Genomic DNA, 18,733 nt, shown 5'->3' on the forward strand with positions numbered 1-18,733 from the left:
GAAATCCAGAACACAATGAGAAGACCAAACCTAAGGATTATAGGTATAGATGAGAGTGAAGATTTATAGTTGAAAGGGCCAGCAAATATCTTCAACAAAATTATGGAAGAAAACTTTCCCAACTTAAAGAGAGATGCCCATGAATATACAAGAAGCCTGCAGAACTCCAAACAGACTGGACCTGAGCAGAAATACCTCTCGTCACATAATAATCAAAACCCCAAATGTACTAAACAAAGAAAGAATATTAAAGGCAGCAAGAGAAAAAGGCCAAGTAACATATAAAGGAAGATCTATCAGAATCACACCAGACTTCTCACCAGAGACCATGAAAGCTAGAAGATCCTGGGGAGATCTCATGCAGACTCTAAGAGAACACAAATGTCAGCCAAGACTACTATACCTAGCAAAACTCTCAATCACAATAGATGGAGAAACCAAGATATTCCATGACAAAACCAAATTTACACAGTATCTTTCCACAAACCCAGCCCTACAAAAAATAATAAGAGGAAAACTCCAATACAAGGAGGGAAACGACACCCTGGAAAAAGCAAGATAGTTACCTTCTTTCATCAAACCCAAAAGAAGATAACCACTCAAATATAAAAATAACATTGAAAATGACAGGAAGTAATAATCACTATTCCTTAATATCTCTTAACATCAATGGACTCAACTCCCCAATAAAAAGACATAGACTAACTGACTGGATACGTAAACAGGACCCTGCATTTTGCTGCATGCAGGAAACACACCTCAATGTCAAAAACAAAATCTACCTTATAGTAAAAGGCTGGAAGACAATTTTACAAGCCAATGGTCTCAGGAAACGAGCCGGAGTAGCCATTCTAATATCAGATAAAATTTACTTTTAACCTAAAGTCATCAAAAGAGATACAGAAGGACACTTCATGCTGCTTAAAGGAAAAATCCACCAAGAAGAACTTTCAATTCTGAACATCTATGTGCCAAATGCAAGGGCACCCTCATTCGTAAAAGAAACTTTACTAAAGCTCAAAGCACACATTGTACCTAACAATAATTGTGGGTGACTTCAACACTCCACTCTCCTCAATGGACCAATCAGGAAAACAGAGACTAAACAGGGACACAATAAAACTAATTGAAGCTTTGGACCAATTGGACTTGAATGATATTTATAGAACATTTCACCCTAAAACAAAAGAATATACCTTTTTCTCAGCACCCCATGGTACCTTCTCCAAAATCAACCATATAATTGGTCACAAGACAGACCTCAACAAATATAAAAAGATCGAACTAATCCCATGCTTCCTATCAGATCACTATGGAGTAAGAGTGGTCTTCAATAGCAACAAAATCAACAGAAAGCCCACATCCACATGGAGGCTGAACAATACTCTACTCAATGACACCTTGGCCAAAGAAGAAATAAATAAAGAAATCAGAGACGTTTTAGAATTTAATGAAAATGAAGGCACAACATACCCAAATCTTTGGGACACAGTGAAAGCAGTGGTAAGAGAAAAAGTCATAGACCTGCGTGCCTCCAAAAAGCATATGGAGAGAGCATAGACTAGCAACTTAAGGACACACCTGATAGCCCTGAAACAAAAAGAAGCCAATTCCCCCAGGAGGAATAGAAGAAAGGAAATCATCAAACCCAGGGATGAAATCAGTCAAGTGGAAACAAAGAGAACCATACAAAAATCAACGAATCCAGGAGCTGGTTCTTTGAGAAAATCAACAAGATAGATAAACCCTTAGCCAGACTGACCAAAGGGCACAGAGAAAGTATCCAAATTAAGAAAATTAGAAATGAAAAGGGAGATATAACAACAGAAACTGAGGAAATTCAAAAAAATCATCAGATCCTACTACAAAAGCCTATATTCAACACAACTGGAGAATCTGGAGGAAATGGACAATTTCCTAGACAGATACCAAATACCAAAATTAAATCAGGACCAAATAGATCATCTAAACAGTCCCATAACCCCTTAAGAATTAGAAGGGGTCATATAAAGCCTTCCAACCCCCCCAAAAAAGCGAAGGACCAGATGCCTTCAGTGCAGAATTCTATCAGACCTTCAAAGAAGACCTAACACCAATACTCTTCAAACTATTCCACAAAATAGAAACAGAAGGAACACTACACAATTCCTTCTATGAATTTATAATTACGCTGATACCAAAATCACACAAAGATCCAACAAAGAAAGAGAACTTCAGACCAATTTCCCTTATGAGCACTGATGCAAACTCAATAAAATTCTTGCCAACCGAATCCAAGAACACATAAAAATGATCATCCACAATGATCAAGTAGGCTTTATTCCAGGGATGCAGGGTTGGTTCAATATAAGGAAATCCATCAATGCAATCCACTACATAAACAACCTCAAAGAAAAAAACCACATGGTCATTTCATTGGATGCTGAAAAAGCATTTGACAAAATTCAGCATCCTTTCATGCTTAAAGTCTTGGAAAGAACAGGAATTCAAGGCCCATACCTAAACATAGTAAAAGCAATATACAGCAAACCGGTAGCCAGCATCAAACTAAATGGAGAGAAACTTGAAGCAATCCCACTGAAATTAGGGACTAGACAAGGCTGCCCCCTTTCTCCTTATCTTTTCAATATTGTAGTTGAGGTACTAGCTCGGGCAATTTGACAACATAAGGAGGTCAAAGGGATACAAATTGGAAAGGAAGAAGTCAAACTTTCATTACCTCATAGAAAAAGTTTGCTTGGAAAAAATTTTCCCACTTTTTCTATGAGGTACTGCTTCTCTTTGTCAGTGAGGGGCATTTCCTGTATGCAGCAAAATGCTGGATCCTGTTTATGTATCTAGTCTGTTAGTTTATGTCTTTTTATTGGGTAATTGAGTCCATTGATATTAAGAGATAATCAGGAAAAGTGATTGCCACTTCTTGTTTCAACTTTAGGTTAAAAGTCAATTCTATTTGATAAAAAAAAAGTTATCATGAAGTAAAAATAAGAAAGGGCACTTCATATTGGTCTGAGGAAATAATCAACCAAGATGAATTCTCAATTCTGAACTTCTAGACTTCAAATGCATGGGTACCCACATTCATGAAAGAAACTTTTCTAAATTTCAAAGCACACATCACACCCCACACAATAATAGTGGAAGATTTCAACACCCCATTCTTAGCAATGGACAGATCTTGGAAACAGAAACAGAGACACAGTGAAACTAATAGAAGTTATGAAGGCAGTAATAGAGTTGGAAGACAAAAAGCTGTTGATAATCTAATAGAACATGGGATGCATGTTCTAGGTCCAACAAGAAGAAGAACTCAACAGGTTCAGCAGTTTGGCTCTGACTTTAGAGTCAAAAATAGAAGGGACTACTGGGACAATTGATGTTATTTAGCTGGAGCTAAGAAAGTGGCAGTGGTTTAGAAGAGTCCAGCATCAGCTGGGCAGTGGTGATGCATGCCTTCAATCTCAGCATTTGGGAAGCGGTTGCAGGCAGATTTCTGAGTTCAAGGCCAGTCTTGTCTATAGAGTGATTTCCAAGTTTGCCAGGGCTACACAGAGAAACTCTGTCTTGAAAAATCAAAATTAAAAAAAAAAGTTTTAAGAAGAGACCAGCATCACTGAAGTGAAATCCAGGAAGTGTTTTCCAAGAGCACAAAGGAGCTGTGTTCCAGGGATAGTCAAGGTTGTACCTCATGCTATAGAAAGACTTTGTAATATATAAAATTCACTCAGTACTGGTTTCAAAGGTATGATGGCATCATGGGGAGTAGTTGATGTTTGGCACTGTGAGATGCCAGGGAAGGCCCTGATGAAGGTGCAGCCACGGTTGCATTTGATGGTTCAGGACTAAAGTGCTCATGCAAAGATGTTGGGACTTGGCACCATGAAGATAGCCTATGACAGGCTATTGGTGAAGCCTAGTTACAGTAGAAGACCATAGTGTATTGGTGATTGCAGTACCATAGGAGGATCAACGAAGTGGAGTTTACCAGAGCCTAGAATACTACAGAGAGCAGAGCTGGCTATGTAACTCAAGCCCTTAGAAGGAGCTAAGAATATCATTTATAGATACCAGGTATAAGAACAAGAAGCTGTAACATTGATGTTGCCTTAGAGACCCCCAAAATTTTGAGATGTCAGAGCTATGAGATATCTGCAGAGAAAAGCTGCTTATAGGGAGTGAAACCATTTCAGGAGAAAGAAATTTGTTGTAGTCAACAAAGATGTAAAGCAGTTGGAAATCTGATGACTGCTTTGATATCAGTCATGGAAATGGCGGAGTTTGTAGTTTGCCCAGCTGGCTTTCTGCCTTGCTTTGAGGATTGCAGTTAAGAGATTGTATGAATCTCAGAACCGACTTTGAACACTGAACTTTTAATATTGTTGAGACTACTGTCATATGGGGTCTTTTGAAGTTTTAATAAATGTATTTCTTATTATGCTACATTTAGGTGTGGCCCCCATAGACTCATATGTTTTAAAAAGTCTATAGGGGCCAGGAAGTTTAATATAGAAAATTACTTTCAGAGCCAATGGCACACACAAAAAAATCAAAGTATAAGAAGAATAAATATAGTCATTTTTCATTAAAACAAAACAAAACAAAACAAAACACTAGACTAGGTAAATTTGAGCAATCTGCAATCCATGTAGAACTGTTACAACTCTAAGGAAAATTTTGAAAATAGTCAACACTCTGGTGAACTTCAAGAGATAATATGATACCACTGAGGAGATACCAATGGAGCATCAAAAACACTGACAGTTTTCTACCATTTAAGAGTAGAAGTTAATGAGTATTTTGTTTAATCTTATTATTAACATTTTTTAGTTATATGACATATACCTTATAGACTCATATATTTGAATATTGTTCCATAGTTGGTATAACACACATAAATGTATAATACAGCACACACATGTAACACATGTATAGAAATGCAGAACATTATTTCTAATATTCTAAATAAAATGTCCAATAACTGTATAAAATTTTCTTGTTTTAAAAATAAGTAGCAGAAATTTAACACAGTTGTGGAGATGCACACACTCACATTAGCTGAAGTTCTGCTAAATGCTTGCTGAGCATCATTTAAGTAGATATTAAAATTTCATCTGCTACTTTGTCTACATATCTGTAATACCAACAACTAATATCAATTGAATTAAATCCCTATTTGTTCACAGATAATGATTCTCATGGACCAAAGGTGAAATCACTTCAACAGATGTGACATTTTTATAGTTGAGCAAGGAGCTGCCTTTCTTCTTTTTACAATAAAATAAATTTGTATTAAACTGCTCTTTAACTTGATTGAAGACTTTTGATATTTTCTGGTGTCCATCTATCCATTCTTCATCACCCACTGAGAAAAGCAGAGTCTCCTTAGACTCTGCACATAACTACAGCTTCCCCCAGCCCCCCGAGGCTCATGTCAAACTCTCAAAACTAGGTGTGATGTTTCACTTCACTCTAACGTACAATGACATTCATGCTCCACACAGGATTTGACTTTATCTTTGTTTGTATTTTTTACAGAGTGTAAAAAAATTTTTATAGTGTATTTTTACTTTAGTTTGTGACCAGGGGTAAGCACTTATCAAAAACAAATTGGGTACTGCCAAACATACAAATTATAAAATATTTATTTACAGAACTGGATAAGATTATAGATAAAATAAGAAACAAACATGAGCATAGGTTGGTCAGTCGGTACCAAATTATGGTAAGAAAAATAAATGTTTTCATTTCTTTCACTGTGTAGTGATTATAAACACTAAATATTATTCCAAAGGCTACAATAAAGAATTTCATGCTAAGACATGGTAAATATTTGAGTAAATTAATATACTTTCTTTGATGAGGATATTATGAAAACACATCATAATCTATAAAATTCTGTCACTTTGAGTGTCAACTACAAAAGTTAAAAATATAATTGCTCTTTCTAGATCTATGAAGAATTGATATGGAATTTGGATGGGGATTGCATTGAATCTGGAGATTACTTTCAGCAAGATGGCCATTTTTTAATATATTGATCTGCCAATTCATGAACATGGGAGATCTTTCCATCTTCTGGGGTTTTCTTCCATTTCTATCTTCAGAGGCTTAAAGTTCTTGTCATATAGACCCTTCTCTTGCTTCATCAGTGTCACACCTAGGTATGAAATAGTATTTGGGACTATTGTGAAGGGTGCCATTTCCATAATTTCTTTCTCATCTTGTTTATCCTTTGAGTAGAGGAAGGCTACTTATTTGCTTGAGTTGGTTTTATATCTAGCCACTTTGCTGAAGTTGTTTATCAGCTGTAGGAGTTCTCTGGTGGAAGTCTTAGGGTCGCTTAAGTATACTGTCATAATATCTGCAAATAGTGATAGTTTGACTTCTTCCTTTCCAATTTGTATACCTTTGACCTCTATTTGCTGCCTGATTGCTCTGGCTAGGAATTCAAGTAGTATAGTGAATAGATAGGGAGAGAGTGGGTAGCCTTGTCTGGTCCCCGATTTTAGTGGGATTGCCTCAAGTTTCTCTCCATTTAGTTTGATGCTGGCTACCAGTTTGCAGTATATTGCTTTCATTATGTTTAGGTATGGGCCTTGGATTCCTGATCTCTCCAAGACTTTTATCATGAAGGGATGCTGAATTTTGTCAAAAACCTTTTCAGCATCTAATGAAATGACCATGTGGTTTTTTTTCCCTTTAGTTTGTTTATGTAATAAATTACATTGATGGAATTCCATATATTGAACCATCCCTGCATCCCTGGGGATGAACCCTACTTGATCGTGGTGAATTATAGTTCTGATGCATTTTTGGATTGGGTTGGCCAGGATTTTGTTCTGTATTTTTGCATTAATGTTCATTAGGGATATTGGTCTGAAGTTCTCCTTCCTTGTTTGGTCTTTGTTTGGTTTAGGTATAAGTGTTATTATGGCTTCACAGAACAAGTTGGGTAGTGTTCCTTGAGTTTCTATTTTGTGGAAAAGTTTGACGAGTATTGGTATTAACTCTTCTTTGAAGATCTGAAGAATTCCCTGCTAAACCCATCTGGTCCTGGTTTTTTTTTTTTTTTTTTTGAAGGGAGACTATTAATGACTGCTTCTATTTCCTCAGGGCTTATGGGACTATTTAGATGGTTTATCTGATCCTGTTTTAACATTGGCACCTGGTATATATTCATTTCATCCAGGTTATCAAACTTTCTTGAGTATAAACTCTTGTAGTAGGATCTTATGATTTTTTTGAATTTCCACAGTTTCTGTTGTTATGTCTCCCTTTTCATTTCTGATTTTATTAATTTGGATACTGTCTCCATGCCCCCTGGTTAGTCTGGTTAAGGGTTTATCTATTTTGTTGATTTTTTTTCAAAGAACCAGCTCCTTGTTTTGTTGATTATTTGTATAGTTCTTTTTGTTTCTGCTTGGTTGATTTTGGCTCTAAGTTTATTTCCTGTCATCTACTCCTCTTGTGGGCATTTGCTTTCTTTTGTTCTAGAGCCTTCAAGTGCACTGTCAAGCTGTTAGTGTAAGCTCTCTCCATTCTCTTTTTGGAGGCACACAGAGCTGAGTCTTCCTCTTAGCACTGCTTTCATTGTGTCCCATAAATTTTGGTATGATGTGTCTTCATTTTCATTGAATTCTAAAAAGTCTCTAATTTCTTTCTTTATTTCTTCCTTGCGCAAGCTATCATTGAGAAGAGCATTGTTCAAAGTTCATGTGTATGTGTGTTTTCCATTGCTTTTGTTTGAGCTTAAGACCAGCCTTAAGCCATGGTGATCTGATAAGGTACATGGAATAATTTAAATATTTCTATATCTGTTGAGGCCTGTTTTGTGACCAATTATATGGTCAGTTTTGGAGAAGGTACCATGAGGTGCTGAGAAGAAGGTGTATTCTTTTACTTCAGGGTGGAATGTTCTATAAATATGTTAGATCCAGTTGGTCCATAACTTCAGTTAGTTTCACTGTATCTCTGTTTAGTTTCTGGTTCCATGATTTGTCCATTTTTGACAGTGGAGTATTGCAGTCTCCCACTATTATTGTGTGGGGTACAATGTGTGCTTTGAGCTTTAGTAAAGTTTCTGTTATGAATTTGGGTGCCCTTGTGTTTGGAGCATAGATGTTCAGAATTGAGAGTTCATTTTGGTAGACTTTTCCTTTACCAGTGTCCCTCCTTATCTTTTTTGACCACTTTTGGTTAAAAGTTACTTTTATCCACTATAAGAATGGCAACTCCAGCTTGTTTCTTGGGACCATTTGCTTGGAAAATTGTTTTCTAACCTTTGACTCTAAAATAGTGACTCTCTTTGTTACTGGGGTGGGTTTCTTATATGCAGCAAAACATTAAGTCCCAGATACCCCAAGACTCCCAGGGACTGAACCATCAGCCAAGGGGTACACATGGTTCCAGCCAAAAATGTGGCAGAGTAATGCCTTGTTGGGTGTCAGTGGGAGGAGTGGTCTTTGGTCAGGTAAAGGCTCAATAGAGGCCCCAACACAGGGAAACAGATGGGGGTGGGTGGTGGGGAGGTGGGAGTATGTTGGGTAGAGGGACATGTTAGCCAAATAATCATCATCATTGGGACATTATTTTACTTGATTAATTATTCTATGTAGTCATATATCTGTATGCTGTATATAGTTATTTTTTAAAATAAAGTTATACAAATATTGTAAAAATAAAAAAGAAATGATGCCAGCCCCCTGAGATTGTTACCCCTTGACCCCTCCCTACACCTTTACCCTTCCCTTTAATTTGGCTTGTGTAAAAAATAAAATTTGACAGCTTGATCAGAATACTGACTTGCTGTCCATCTGTTGTGTCTCTTGTCTCTCACATTTCCCTAGGTAGTTCCAGGAACCCTGTTGACTGTCCTGCGGGTCGGGACACTTATTACATGTCAGAGAATCTTCTGGGTATAGACCCAGGTGTTGTATACCTGGGTCCTCCTGTTGTATTATGTCCAGTTTTCTGAGGAACTGCCATACTGATTTCCAGAGTGGCTTTATCAGCTTGCAATCCCATCAGCAAAGAAGGACTGTTCCTCTTTCTTTGCATCCTCTCCAGCACCTGCTATTTCCTTAGTTCTTTATCTTAGCCATTCTTACTGGTAAGAGGTGAAATCTTAATGGTAAGAGTCATTTCCATGTTGACTAAGGATGTTGATTATTTCGTTAGGTGCTTCTCAGCCATTCGATATTCCTCTGTGAAAATTCTTTGATTAGCCCTGTACCCCTTTTTAATAGGGTTATTTGGCTCTCTGGAGTCTACCTTCTTGAGTTCTTTGCATATATTGGCTATTAGCCCTCTGTCAGATGTAGGGTTCGTGAAGATCTCTTCCCAATTTGTTGATTGCCATTTTGACAACTTTGACAAAAGTTTTTGTCCTTTTGACGGTGTCCATTGCTTTACAGAAACTTTGTGATTTTATGAGGTCCCATTTGTCAATTCTTGATCTTAGAGCATCAGCTATTGCTGTTCTGTTCACTAAATTTTCCCCTGTGCCTATGTGCTCAGTGCTCTTCCCCAATTTCTTTTCTATTAGTTTCAGTGTGTCTGGTTTTATGTGGAGGTCTTTGACCCACTTGGAGTTGAGCTTAGTACAAGGTGATAAGAATGGATCGATTTGTATTCTTCTGCATGCTGACCTCCAGTTCAACCAGCACCATTTGTTGAAAAGGCTATCTTTTTTCCACTGGATGGTTGTAGCTTCTTTGTCAAAGATCCATATTTCAGGGTTGTTTTTTTAAAGGAAGTTAGCCATCAGTGGTACTCATAGTGCTTGTAAGTTTACTAGTTGGATGTATGGATGAGTAGCTGACAGAGAGCATGATGTGGTTGTCTCTGCTCTAACATACAGTAGCAAGTGTTTGGAAAGTTGAATTCGGCTTTCTCTGAACTATTTGGTTTGTGCTTGTGTGTGTGTGTGTGTGTGTGTGTGTGTGTGTGTTTGTGTATATCTTCACATGAGTTCATGTGTACATGAAAGGGAGGCATAACAATAGACACTGAAGAAATTCAAAGAATCTTTGGGCCTTCTTTGTAAAGGCTGTGCTACCAAAAAAATATAAAATCTTACTGAAATGGACAATTTTCTAAACAGAGACAAATTACCAAAGTTAAATCCATATCTGGTAAACTATTTATCACCTGTATAAAACCTTAAGGAAAGAGTAGCAGTCATCAAAAGTCTCCTAACCCCACCCCCCCCCCCCACAAAATTGCAGGGCCCTGATGGTTTTAGTGTGGAAGTCTATCAAATTATTAAAGTATCACTATTTGTAGACCTCAAGATTTCTATCGAAGAACCTCTACAGCTGATAACCTCCTTCAGAAATCTGGCTGGATACAAAATTTATTCAAGGATATCACTATCCTTTCTATAAAGACATGATAAATGGGCTCAGAAAGAAATCATAGAAACAGTACTTTTCAAACTAGTCACAAATACTATAAAATGTCTTTGTGTAATTAACCATCTAAGTGAAAGAACTATATGACAAGAACTTCGAGTTGTTGAAGAAGGAAATTGAGGAAGACATCAGAAGATGGATAGATGTTACATGCTCATGGGTCTGTATGATTCTCACATCTTACCAAAAGGAATTTACAGATTCAATTCAATTCCCATTAAAATTCTAACACAATACTTTAGAGACATTGACAAAGCAAGTCTCAACTTTATAGCTAAAGCAATCATGAACAATATTAAAAACTTCTAGAGATATCACCATTCCTGACCTCAAGCTCTACTACAGAGCAATAGTAGTGAAAACTGCATGCTAATGCTATAGTGATAGATTGATAAATGGAATCAAATTGAAGACCCCAAAATAAACCCACATACATATGGACACTTGAGTTTGACAATGAAAGCACAAGAAACATACATTGGAAAAAAGAAAGCATCTTCAACAAATGGGATTGATCTCAGTGTATACTTGCATGTATAAAAATGTAAATGGATTCATATTTATCGCTCTGCACTATACTCAAGTCCAATTGCATTACAGACATCAACCTAAAACTAGATACACTAAATCTGATAGAATTGAAAGTGGAGAATTGCCTTGAACTTACTGGTACAGGTTAACTGCTAAGGTTCTAAGATCAACACTTGATAAATGGAATCTCTTGAAACTGAATAACTACTATAAGGCAAAGGACAGTGTCAATATTACAAAAAGGCAGCTTACAAAATTGGAAAGGAACTTCACCAACGCTACATATGTCAGGGGGCTAATATCTAAAATTTATAAATAACTCAAGAAGCTTGACACCCACTGGCCAAATCACACAGTTGAAAAATGGGGTACAGAGCTAAACAGAGAATTCTCAACAGAGGAATATCCTATGGACTAGACACACTTGAAGAAATGTTGAAAGCCCTTAGTCATCAGGGAAATGCAAATGAAGACAACTCTAGATTTCATTCCATCTTGAACCAGTCAGAATCTCTAAAGTAAAAAACTCAAATGATAGCACACACTGTCAAGGATTTAGAGCAAGATGAACACTCCTAATTTGCTAGTTGGTTTACACCCTTGTACAACCATTTGGGGATATCAATTTGGTAATTTCTCAGAAAACAGAATAATGCTACCTAAAGCTCCATATATACTACTTTTGGTGATTTAAATATGCTTCAGGCAGGCAGTAGCACTGTTGGGAAGTGTGGCCTCATTGGAGTAGGTATGGTCTTGTTGGAGGAAGTGTGTCACTGTTGGGGTGAGCTTTAAGAGATTCTTTCGAGCTGCCTGAGAAAGGTAGTCTTCTGTTTGCTTTTGGCTGGAAATGTAGAATTCTTGTCTCCTTCAGGGTCATGCCTTCCTCAATACTGCCATGCTTTCTGCATTGATCATAATGGACTTGACCTATGAACCTTTCCCTCAGCCCCAATTAAATGTTGTTTTATAAGAGTTGCCTTGGTCATGGTGTCTGTGGTAGTTTGAGTATGCTTAGCCTAGGTAATGGCACTATTTGTAGGTGTAGCCTTGTTGGAGTAAGTGTGACCTTGTTTGAGGAAATGTATCACTCTGTGTATGGATTTAAGACCCTCATCCTAGCTGCCTGAAAACCAGTCTTTTCCTAGAGGCCTTTAGATGAAGATGTAGAACTATCAGTACCTCCAGCCTCAAGTTTGCTTCAGTGCTGCTATGTTTCCCACCCTGATGATATTGGACTGAAATTTTAAGCCAGCAACAATTAAATGTCGTCCTTTTCAAGAGTTCCTCAGACATGGTGTCTGTTCACAGCAGTACAACAAAAACTGAGACAAGCTGGTATCAAGAGTGGAAAATTTCTGTGATAGGCCTAACCATATTTCATTTGAAAGAATCTGACTTTTTGGATTTTGGATTTGGAAAGCAGTGCAATGGTTTAAGTGTTTTATACTAGTAGAAATATAGAATTTTTTTTCAGAGGGTGATTTGAACTGTGGAAGCCTAACTCTCAGTGTTACAGAGAAGACTTTTAATGTGGCCATGAGGTTGTTTTGATATTTTGATGAAGAATCTGGCTGCTTTTTGCCATTGTCAGAACAGTCTACTTGAGTCTAAGGTAAAGACATTTATATTAATTGCACTAACAGTCTGCTTAAAAAAAAATCCTCGAAGGGATTTTGTTCTCTGGCTTACTCATATGAAGAACATTTAAATGAAAAGGAACAAGCAGGAAAAAATATAAAATGCATCATTCATGTAATAAAGTGTCACCAGCAAGTGCAGTGGAGCTGAATCCTATGTTCAAAGAGATAAACAGATTAAGGGAGTAGTGGCTTTGGATCAAGATTCCTCCCACCTAAGTTTACATCCAAGCATGGTGGTATACATCTTTAATTTCATGAAACAGAGCCAAGTAAATCTCTGAGTTCAAGGTCAGTCTGGTATAAAGCAAGTTCCAAATACAGAAAAGCTAGGGTTCATGTATGGTGGTACATGTCTTTAATCCCAGCATTCAGAAGACAGCATTGCATAGCTCTGAGATCAAGGTTAGTCTGCAGAGCAAATTCCAGGACAGCCAAGCTTAGGCAATAACAGAATTAGAAAACAGAAAGCTGTCGATAATCTAAGAGAACAGGGAGCCCATGTTCTAGTGCCAACAAGTAGAAGAACTTGACAGGTTAGACTACTTTTCTCTGAGTTTAGAGTCAAAAATAGAAGGGACTAGTCGGACAATTGATGTTAGTTAGCTGGAGCCAAAGAATTGGCAGTGATTAAGAAGAGACCAGCATCACTTAGTTGAAATCCAGGAAGTGCTTTCTGAGAATGTAATGAATCTATGTTCTAGAGATAGTCAACATTGTACCTCATGCTACAGAAGGACTTCATAATGTATAAAAATCACCAAGCTGGTACTGGTTTTGAAGGTATGAAGGGGTCATGGAGAACCATTGATGCTTGGCACTGTGTGATGTCAGGGAGGCCGTGGTTAAGGTGCAGCCTCAGCTACAGTTGATGGCTCAGGACTTAAGTGCTCATGCAAAGATTTTGGTGCATGGTACCATAAAGAGAGCCTATGATAGGCTATTGCAGTAGAAGACCATAGTATATTGGAGATTGTAGTACCATAGGAGGATCATCAAGAACAGCTGTAGCAATGTAGTGAAGTTAACTAGAGCCTAGAGTGCTACAGAGAGCAGAGCTGGAGATGTAACTCAAGCCAGGTGGAGGAGTCCATAATATCATGTGTAGATTCCAGACATAGTTACAAGAAGCTGTAACATTGACTTTGCCTTAGAGAACCCCAAAATATTGAGATGTCAGAACTATGAGATGTTTCCTGAGGAAAGCTGCTTATAGGGAGTGAAATAATCTCAGGAGAAAGACATTTGTTGTAGTCAACAAAAATGAAAAGCAGTTAGAAATTTACAGGTTGCTTTGCCATCAGTCATGGAAATGCAGTTTGCAGTTTGCCCAGCTGGTTTTCTGCCTTGCTTTGGGGATTACAGTTAAGTGATTGTATGAATCTCAGAAGAGACTTTGAATATTGGATTTTTTTAATATGGTTGAGATTGCTGCACTATGAGGTCTTTTGAAGTTGGACTAAATGTACTTTTATTATGCTATGTTTAGTTAGATATGACTCCTATAGACTCATGTGTTTAAACAAGATTGGCTTTTACTTGCCTCCAGGTCAAGAGGAATGTATGTGTGGTAAGCTTCCAGTATCCCCTCAAGAAATGCCTTTAGTCTTCATCCTTACATTGATTAACCTTCCTACCTTATATAAATTTGTTGGCCTTTAGGCAACTTCTTGGAAACCCTCTCATTAGAGTCTGGTGGTTGACCTTTATCCTCTCCTCACCTAAAGGGCTGTTAGCATCCCAGACCTGAGAGGTCAAAGGAAGAGCTGCATCAATAATAGAATTGTTGTATTTTTGTCTTGGAGGAATGTTTGCGTATATAGAAAATTACTTTCAGGGCCAATGGCACATAAAAAAGAAAAGTGTAAGAAAAATAAATATAATCTTTTCTCTAATAAAACAAAACAAAAAACTAGACTAGGTAAGTTTAAAAAATCTACAATCCATGTAGAATTGTTACAACTCTAAAGAAAATATTGAAAATAGTGAACACACTGGTTAATTTCAAGAGATAGGATGATACCACTGAGGAGAGACCAATAGAGTATCAACAACACTGTTTTCTACTGCTAAAGTGTAAAAAGTAATGAGTATTTTGTTTAATCTTATTTTTAAAATGTTTTAGGTATATGACATATACCTTATAGGTTCATATATTTGAATATTAGTCAATAGTTGGTAGAACACATATAAATGTATAATATAGCACACTTATCTAACACATGTACAGAAATGCACAATGTTATTTCTAATGTTATAAATAAAATGTCCAATAACTGCATAAAATATTGCTTGTTTTAAAAATAATAAGTAGCAGAAATTTAACACAGTTGCAGAGATATACACACATGAGTTGAAGTTCTTCTAAATGCTATCTGAGAAGCATTTAAGTAGGAATTAAACTCTCCTCTGCTACATGTGTATAATACCATCAACTAATATCATTTGAATTAAATCCCTGTGCTTACACAGAGAATGATTCTCATGAACCAAAGATGAAATCACTTCAAGGGATGTGACATTTTTGTAGTTGAGAAAGCTGTCTTTCTTCTCTTTATAATAAAATATATTTGGATTAAACTGCTCTTCAGAACTCCTTGAACTTGATCGAAGAGTTTTATATTTCCTCTTGTCCATCTACCCATTCTTCATCACCAACTCAGAAAAGCAGAGTATTCTTAGACTGCACATAACCAAAGCTTCCCTTCCACAGAGGCTCATGTCAAAATCTCAAAACTAGGTGTGATGCTTCAGTTTACTCTAACTTACCAGGACATTCATGCTCTACACAGGGTTTATCCTTATCATTGTTTATATTTTTATAGAGTACAATGTATTTTCATTTTAGTTAGTGACAAGGTCCAAACACTTATCAAAAACAAATTAAGTACTACCACACATACAAACTATAAAAAAATTATTTACAAACATGGATAAGTTTACAGATAAAAAAGAAATGAACATGGGCATAAGTTGCTCAGTAGGTAACAAATATCTGTAAGAAAAAAAATGTTATCATAGCTTACACTGTGCAGTGATTATAAACACTTTATAGTATTACAAGGGCTAGAATAAAGTATTTCATGCTAGGATATGGTAAATATTTGAGTAAATTAATATACTTTCTTTGATGAGGTCATTATGAAAACATCATTTCATACCCAATAAAATTCTGCCATGTTTGAGTGTCAACTACAGAAGTTTAAAAATAAATATAAAGGACAGAAAAATGGCTCAGCAATTAAGAGCATTGACTTATCTCTCATGGGCCCTAGATTATATTTCCTTCATCCATATAATAGCTCACAACCATCTATAAGCCCACTCTCAGAGGATCTGACACTCTCTGACTTTTTCAGGCAATAAGCACATACAAAATACAAAGACATACATGTGGGTAATGCATCAATATACTAAACTAAATGGGTAAATGTGATTAGAGTTACTGCAAAAAATCGGATTATAGTATAAGATGAAAGATAATAATAAATCATAAAACTTTCCAGAACCAGGGGCCACTCCTCCATTCTTTTTGGACGTCATTTAATTTGTGGATTATGTCCTGGGTATTCAAAGTTTCTAGGCTAATATCCACTTATCAATGAGTGCATACCATGATTGATCTTTTGAGACTGGGTTACGTACTTAGTATGATGTTCTCCAGCTCCATCCATTTGTCTAAGAATTTCATGAATTCATTGTTTCTAATGGCTGAATAGTACTCCATTGTGTAAATATACCACATTTTTTTTGTATCCATTCCTCCATTGAAGGACACCTAGGTTCTTTCCAGCTTCTGGCTACTACAAATAGGGCTGCTATGAACATAGTGGAGCATGTGTCCTTATCGCATGCTGAAGAATCCTCTGGATATATGCCCAGTAGTGGTGTAACAGGGTCCTCAGGAAGTAACATGCCCAGTTCAAGAGTATAGAGGAATTCCAGAACAGGGAAGTGGGAAGGGGTGGATGGAAGAACAAGGGGATGGAAGAGGGCTTATGGGACTTGCAGGGAGTGGGGACCCAGAAAAGGAGAAATCATTTGAAATGTAAATAAAAAATATATCAATAAAAAATTAGTGACATTAAATTCGGTGGTCTACATAAAGATAAGCCTACATAAGCAATTTGATTTCAGTTTTATTCCCAGCACCCACATAGGGTGGCTTGAAGTCCCCTGTATAGCCCCAGCTCCTGTGGAATCTGACACCTATTACCTCAGTGTATGCCTTGATTCATATAGCCACCCACACATATACACACATGGGCATAATTTCAAATAAAAATACATTTTTAAAATAAAAAAAAGATCTGAAGTCTGCTGTACAGTAATGTAAATATCCTTAGCAGTGGAATAATGTTTATATTTGATAGTAAATTTTATAATGTGAGCTTAAAAATATATGTCAGTCTACAAGAATGGCTGAGTGGGTAAAAAAGTTTGTCACTGAACCTGATGATCCAAGTTTAACTCACATGATTCACATGGCTAAAGCACAAAATCAATTTCCACAATTTGTCCTCTGACCTCCATATAAGTGCCATGGCTTGTGCATACATGCACACACCCTATAAATACATTTAATAAAATGTTAATGAAATTATGTAAAAAAATCATAAAACTAAGAGAAAAAATAGTTCTGTCACTTTTAGAGAGCAAAAGGTAAAACTTGTATAATAAAGAAGACTTGGTAATGACAATATAAACAAGTAAAATGTTTGGAAGGGAAAGAAAAAATGAAGGAGTTTTGTAGGCACCCTTCCGAAGATGCTGAATATCAGTAAGATAAAAAACAGACATGAAAATTGTGGAAGAAGTGAGTGAATGAAAGAGAGCCCTGTAAAATTTCCCGGACAGAACAAAAGATGAATGGAGAAAGAAAAAGGAAGTACAGATGCTAACAGAGAAGATTGTGCCCATCACTACAAACAAATTCTCCTTGTCAGGATATTTCTCAGTACTCCTTTCATATCCTGATTCCTCAGACTATAAATAAAGGGATTCACCATGGGTGTGACCGCAGTGTACATCACAGACACAATGGCAGTCTTTTCTGTAGTGATATTAGATGAGGGGACACAATATAATCCAATGATAGCTCCATAGTACAAGGAAACCACACAGAGGTGAGAGCCACATGTGGAAAAGGCTTTGCAGATTCCCTTGATGGAGGGAGTTTTCAGAATGGCGACTCCAATGAGGCCATAAGAGACCACAATGCATATGAATGGCAGAGTAATGACCACATTACCTAAAACAAGGATGACCAGCTCATTGATGGTGGTGTCAGAACTGGACAACTTCAGCAAGGTAGACAGGTCACAGAAGTAGTGGGGGACAATATTGTCTCTAAAATAAGATAGACGTGCCAAGAGTAGAGTGTGAACAAGGGAATTGGCAGTAGATGAGGCCATGGATATTACTACTAGAAGAACACAGAGGTTCCCACTCATAATTTGTGAATAGTGCAGAGGGTGGCAGATGGCCACATACCTGTCATAGGCCATTGAAGTCAGAAGAAAGCTCTCGAGATCACCAAAATATGAAAAGAAATATACCTGGGTAATGCAGCCAGCATATGAGATGGACTGACTTCGTGTTAGCATATTCATGACCATTTTTGGAGCTGTGACTGAGGAGAAAGACATGTCTGTGAAGGCCAAGTGGCTGAGGAAGAAGTACATGGGGGTGTGGAGGTGAGAGTCCAGCCTGATGAGCAGGATGATGAGCAGGTTCCCCAGCACAGTTGTCAGGTACATGACCAGGATCAGGGCAGAGTACACAGCTTGGTCCTCTGCTCGAATGGGGAGCCCCAGGAGGATGAACTCAGACACTGTACTCTCATTATCTCTCCTCATGATCTTAGTCTTCTGCTGTGAGTGAACAAGAGAAATGGGAAAGAGTAGTAAATTTAATTATTGCATTGTAGAAACATTTTATAAATCATGAGTACTGAAAATAACATTAGCTCAAACCACGTAGTACAACTTATTTAACCTTAATATGGAGATATTTGTCAGAGTAATATGGTAGTAATGGTTAGCAAGGGATATAACTTGGAAAAACAGAATGTGTTTCAGAGGGAAACAATGAACCATCAGAACAATTATTCGATGAGACTCAATTATTTGATGAGACAGATCAAGATAC

General features: G+C 37.1%; 1 protein-coding gene across 1 annotated transcript in view; it reads right to left on the minus strand.

Annotated features, from left to right (window-relative positions):
- Window positions 1–18,441, minus strand: part of LOC127685301 (olfactory receptor 50-like) — a 34,386-nt gene extending 15,945 nt beyond the window's left edge. The window contains exon 1 of the mRNA XM_052182361.1: window positions 17,953–18,441. Coding sequence (XP_052038321.1) covers window positions 17,953–18,441 — 489 coding nt within the window. The remainder of the gene's footprint in view (window positions 1–17,952) is intronic.
- Window positions 18,442–18,733: the final 292 nt, after the last annotated feature.

Source organism: Apodemus sylvaticus, chromosome 5, assembly GCF_947179515.1.
Source record: "Apodemus sylvaticus chromosome 5, mApoSyl1.1, whole genome shotgun sequence".
In the NCBI taxonomy this organism is placed as follows: Eukaryota; Metazoa; Chordata; class Mammalia; order Rodentia; family Muridae; genus Apodemus; species Apodemus sylvaticus.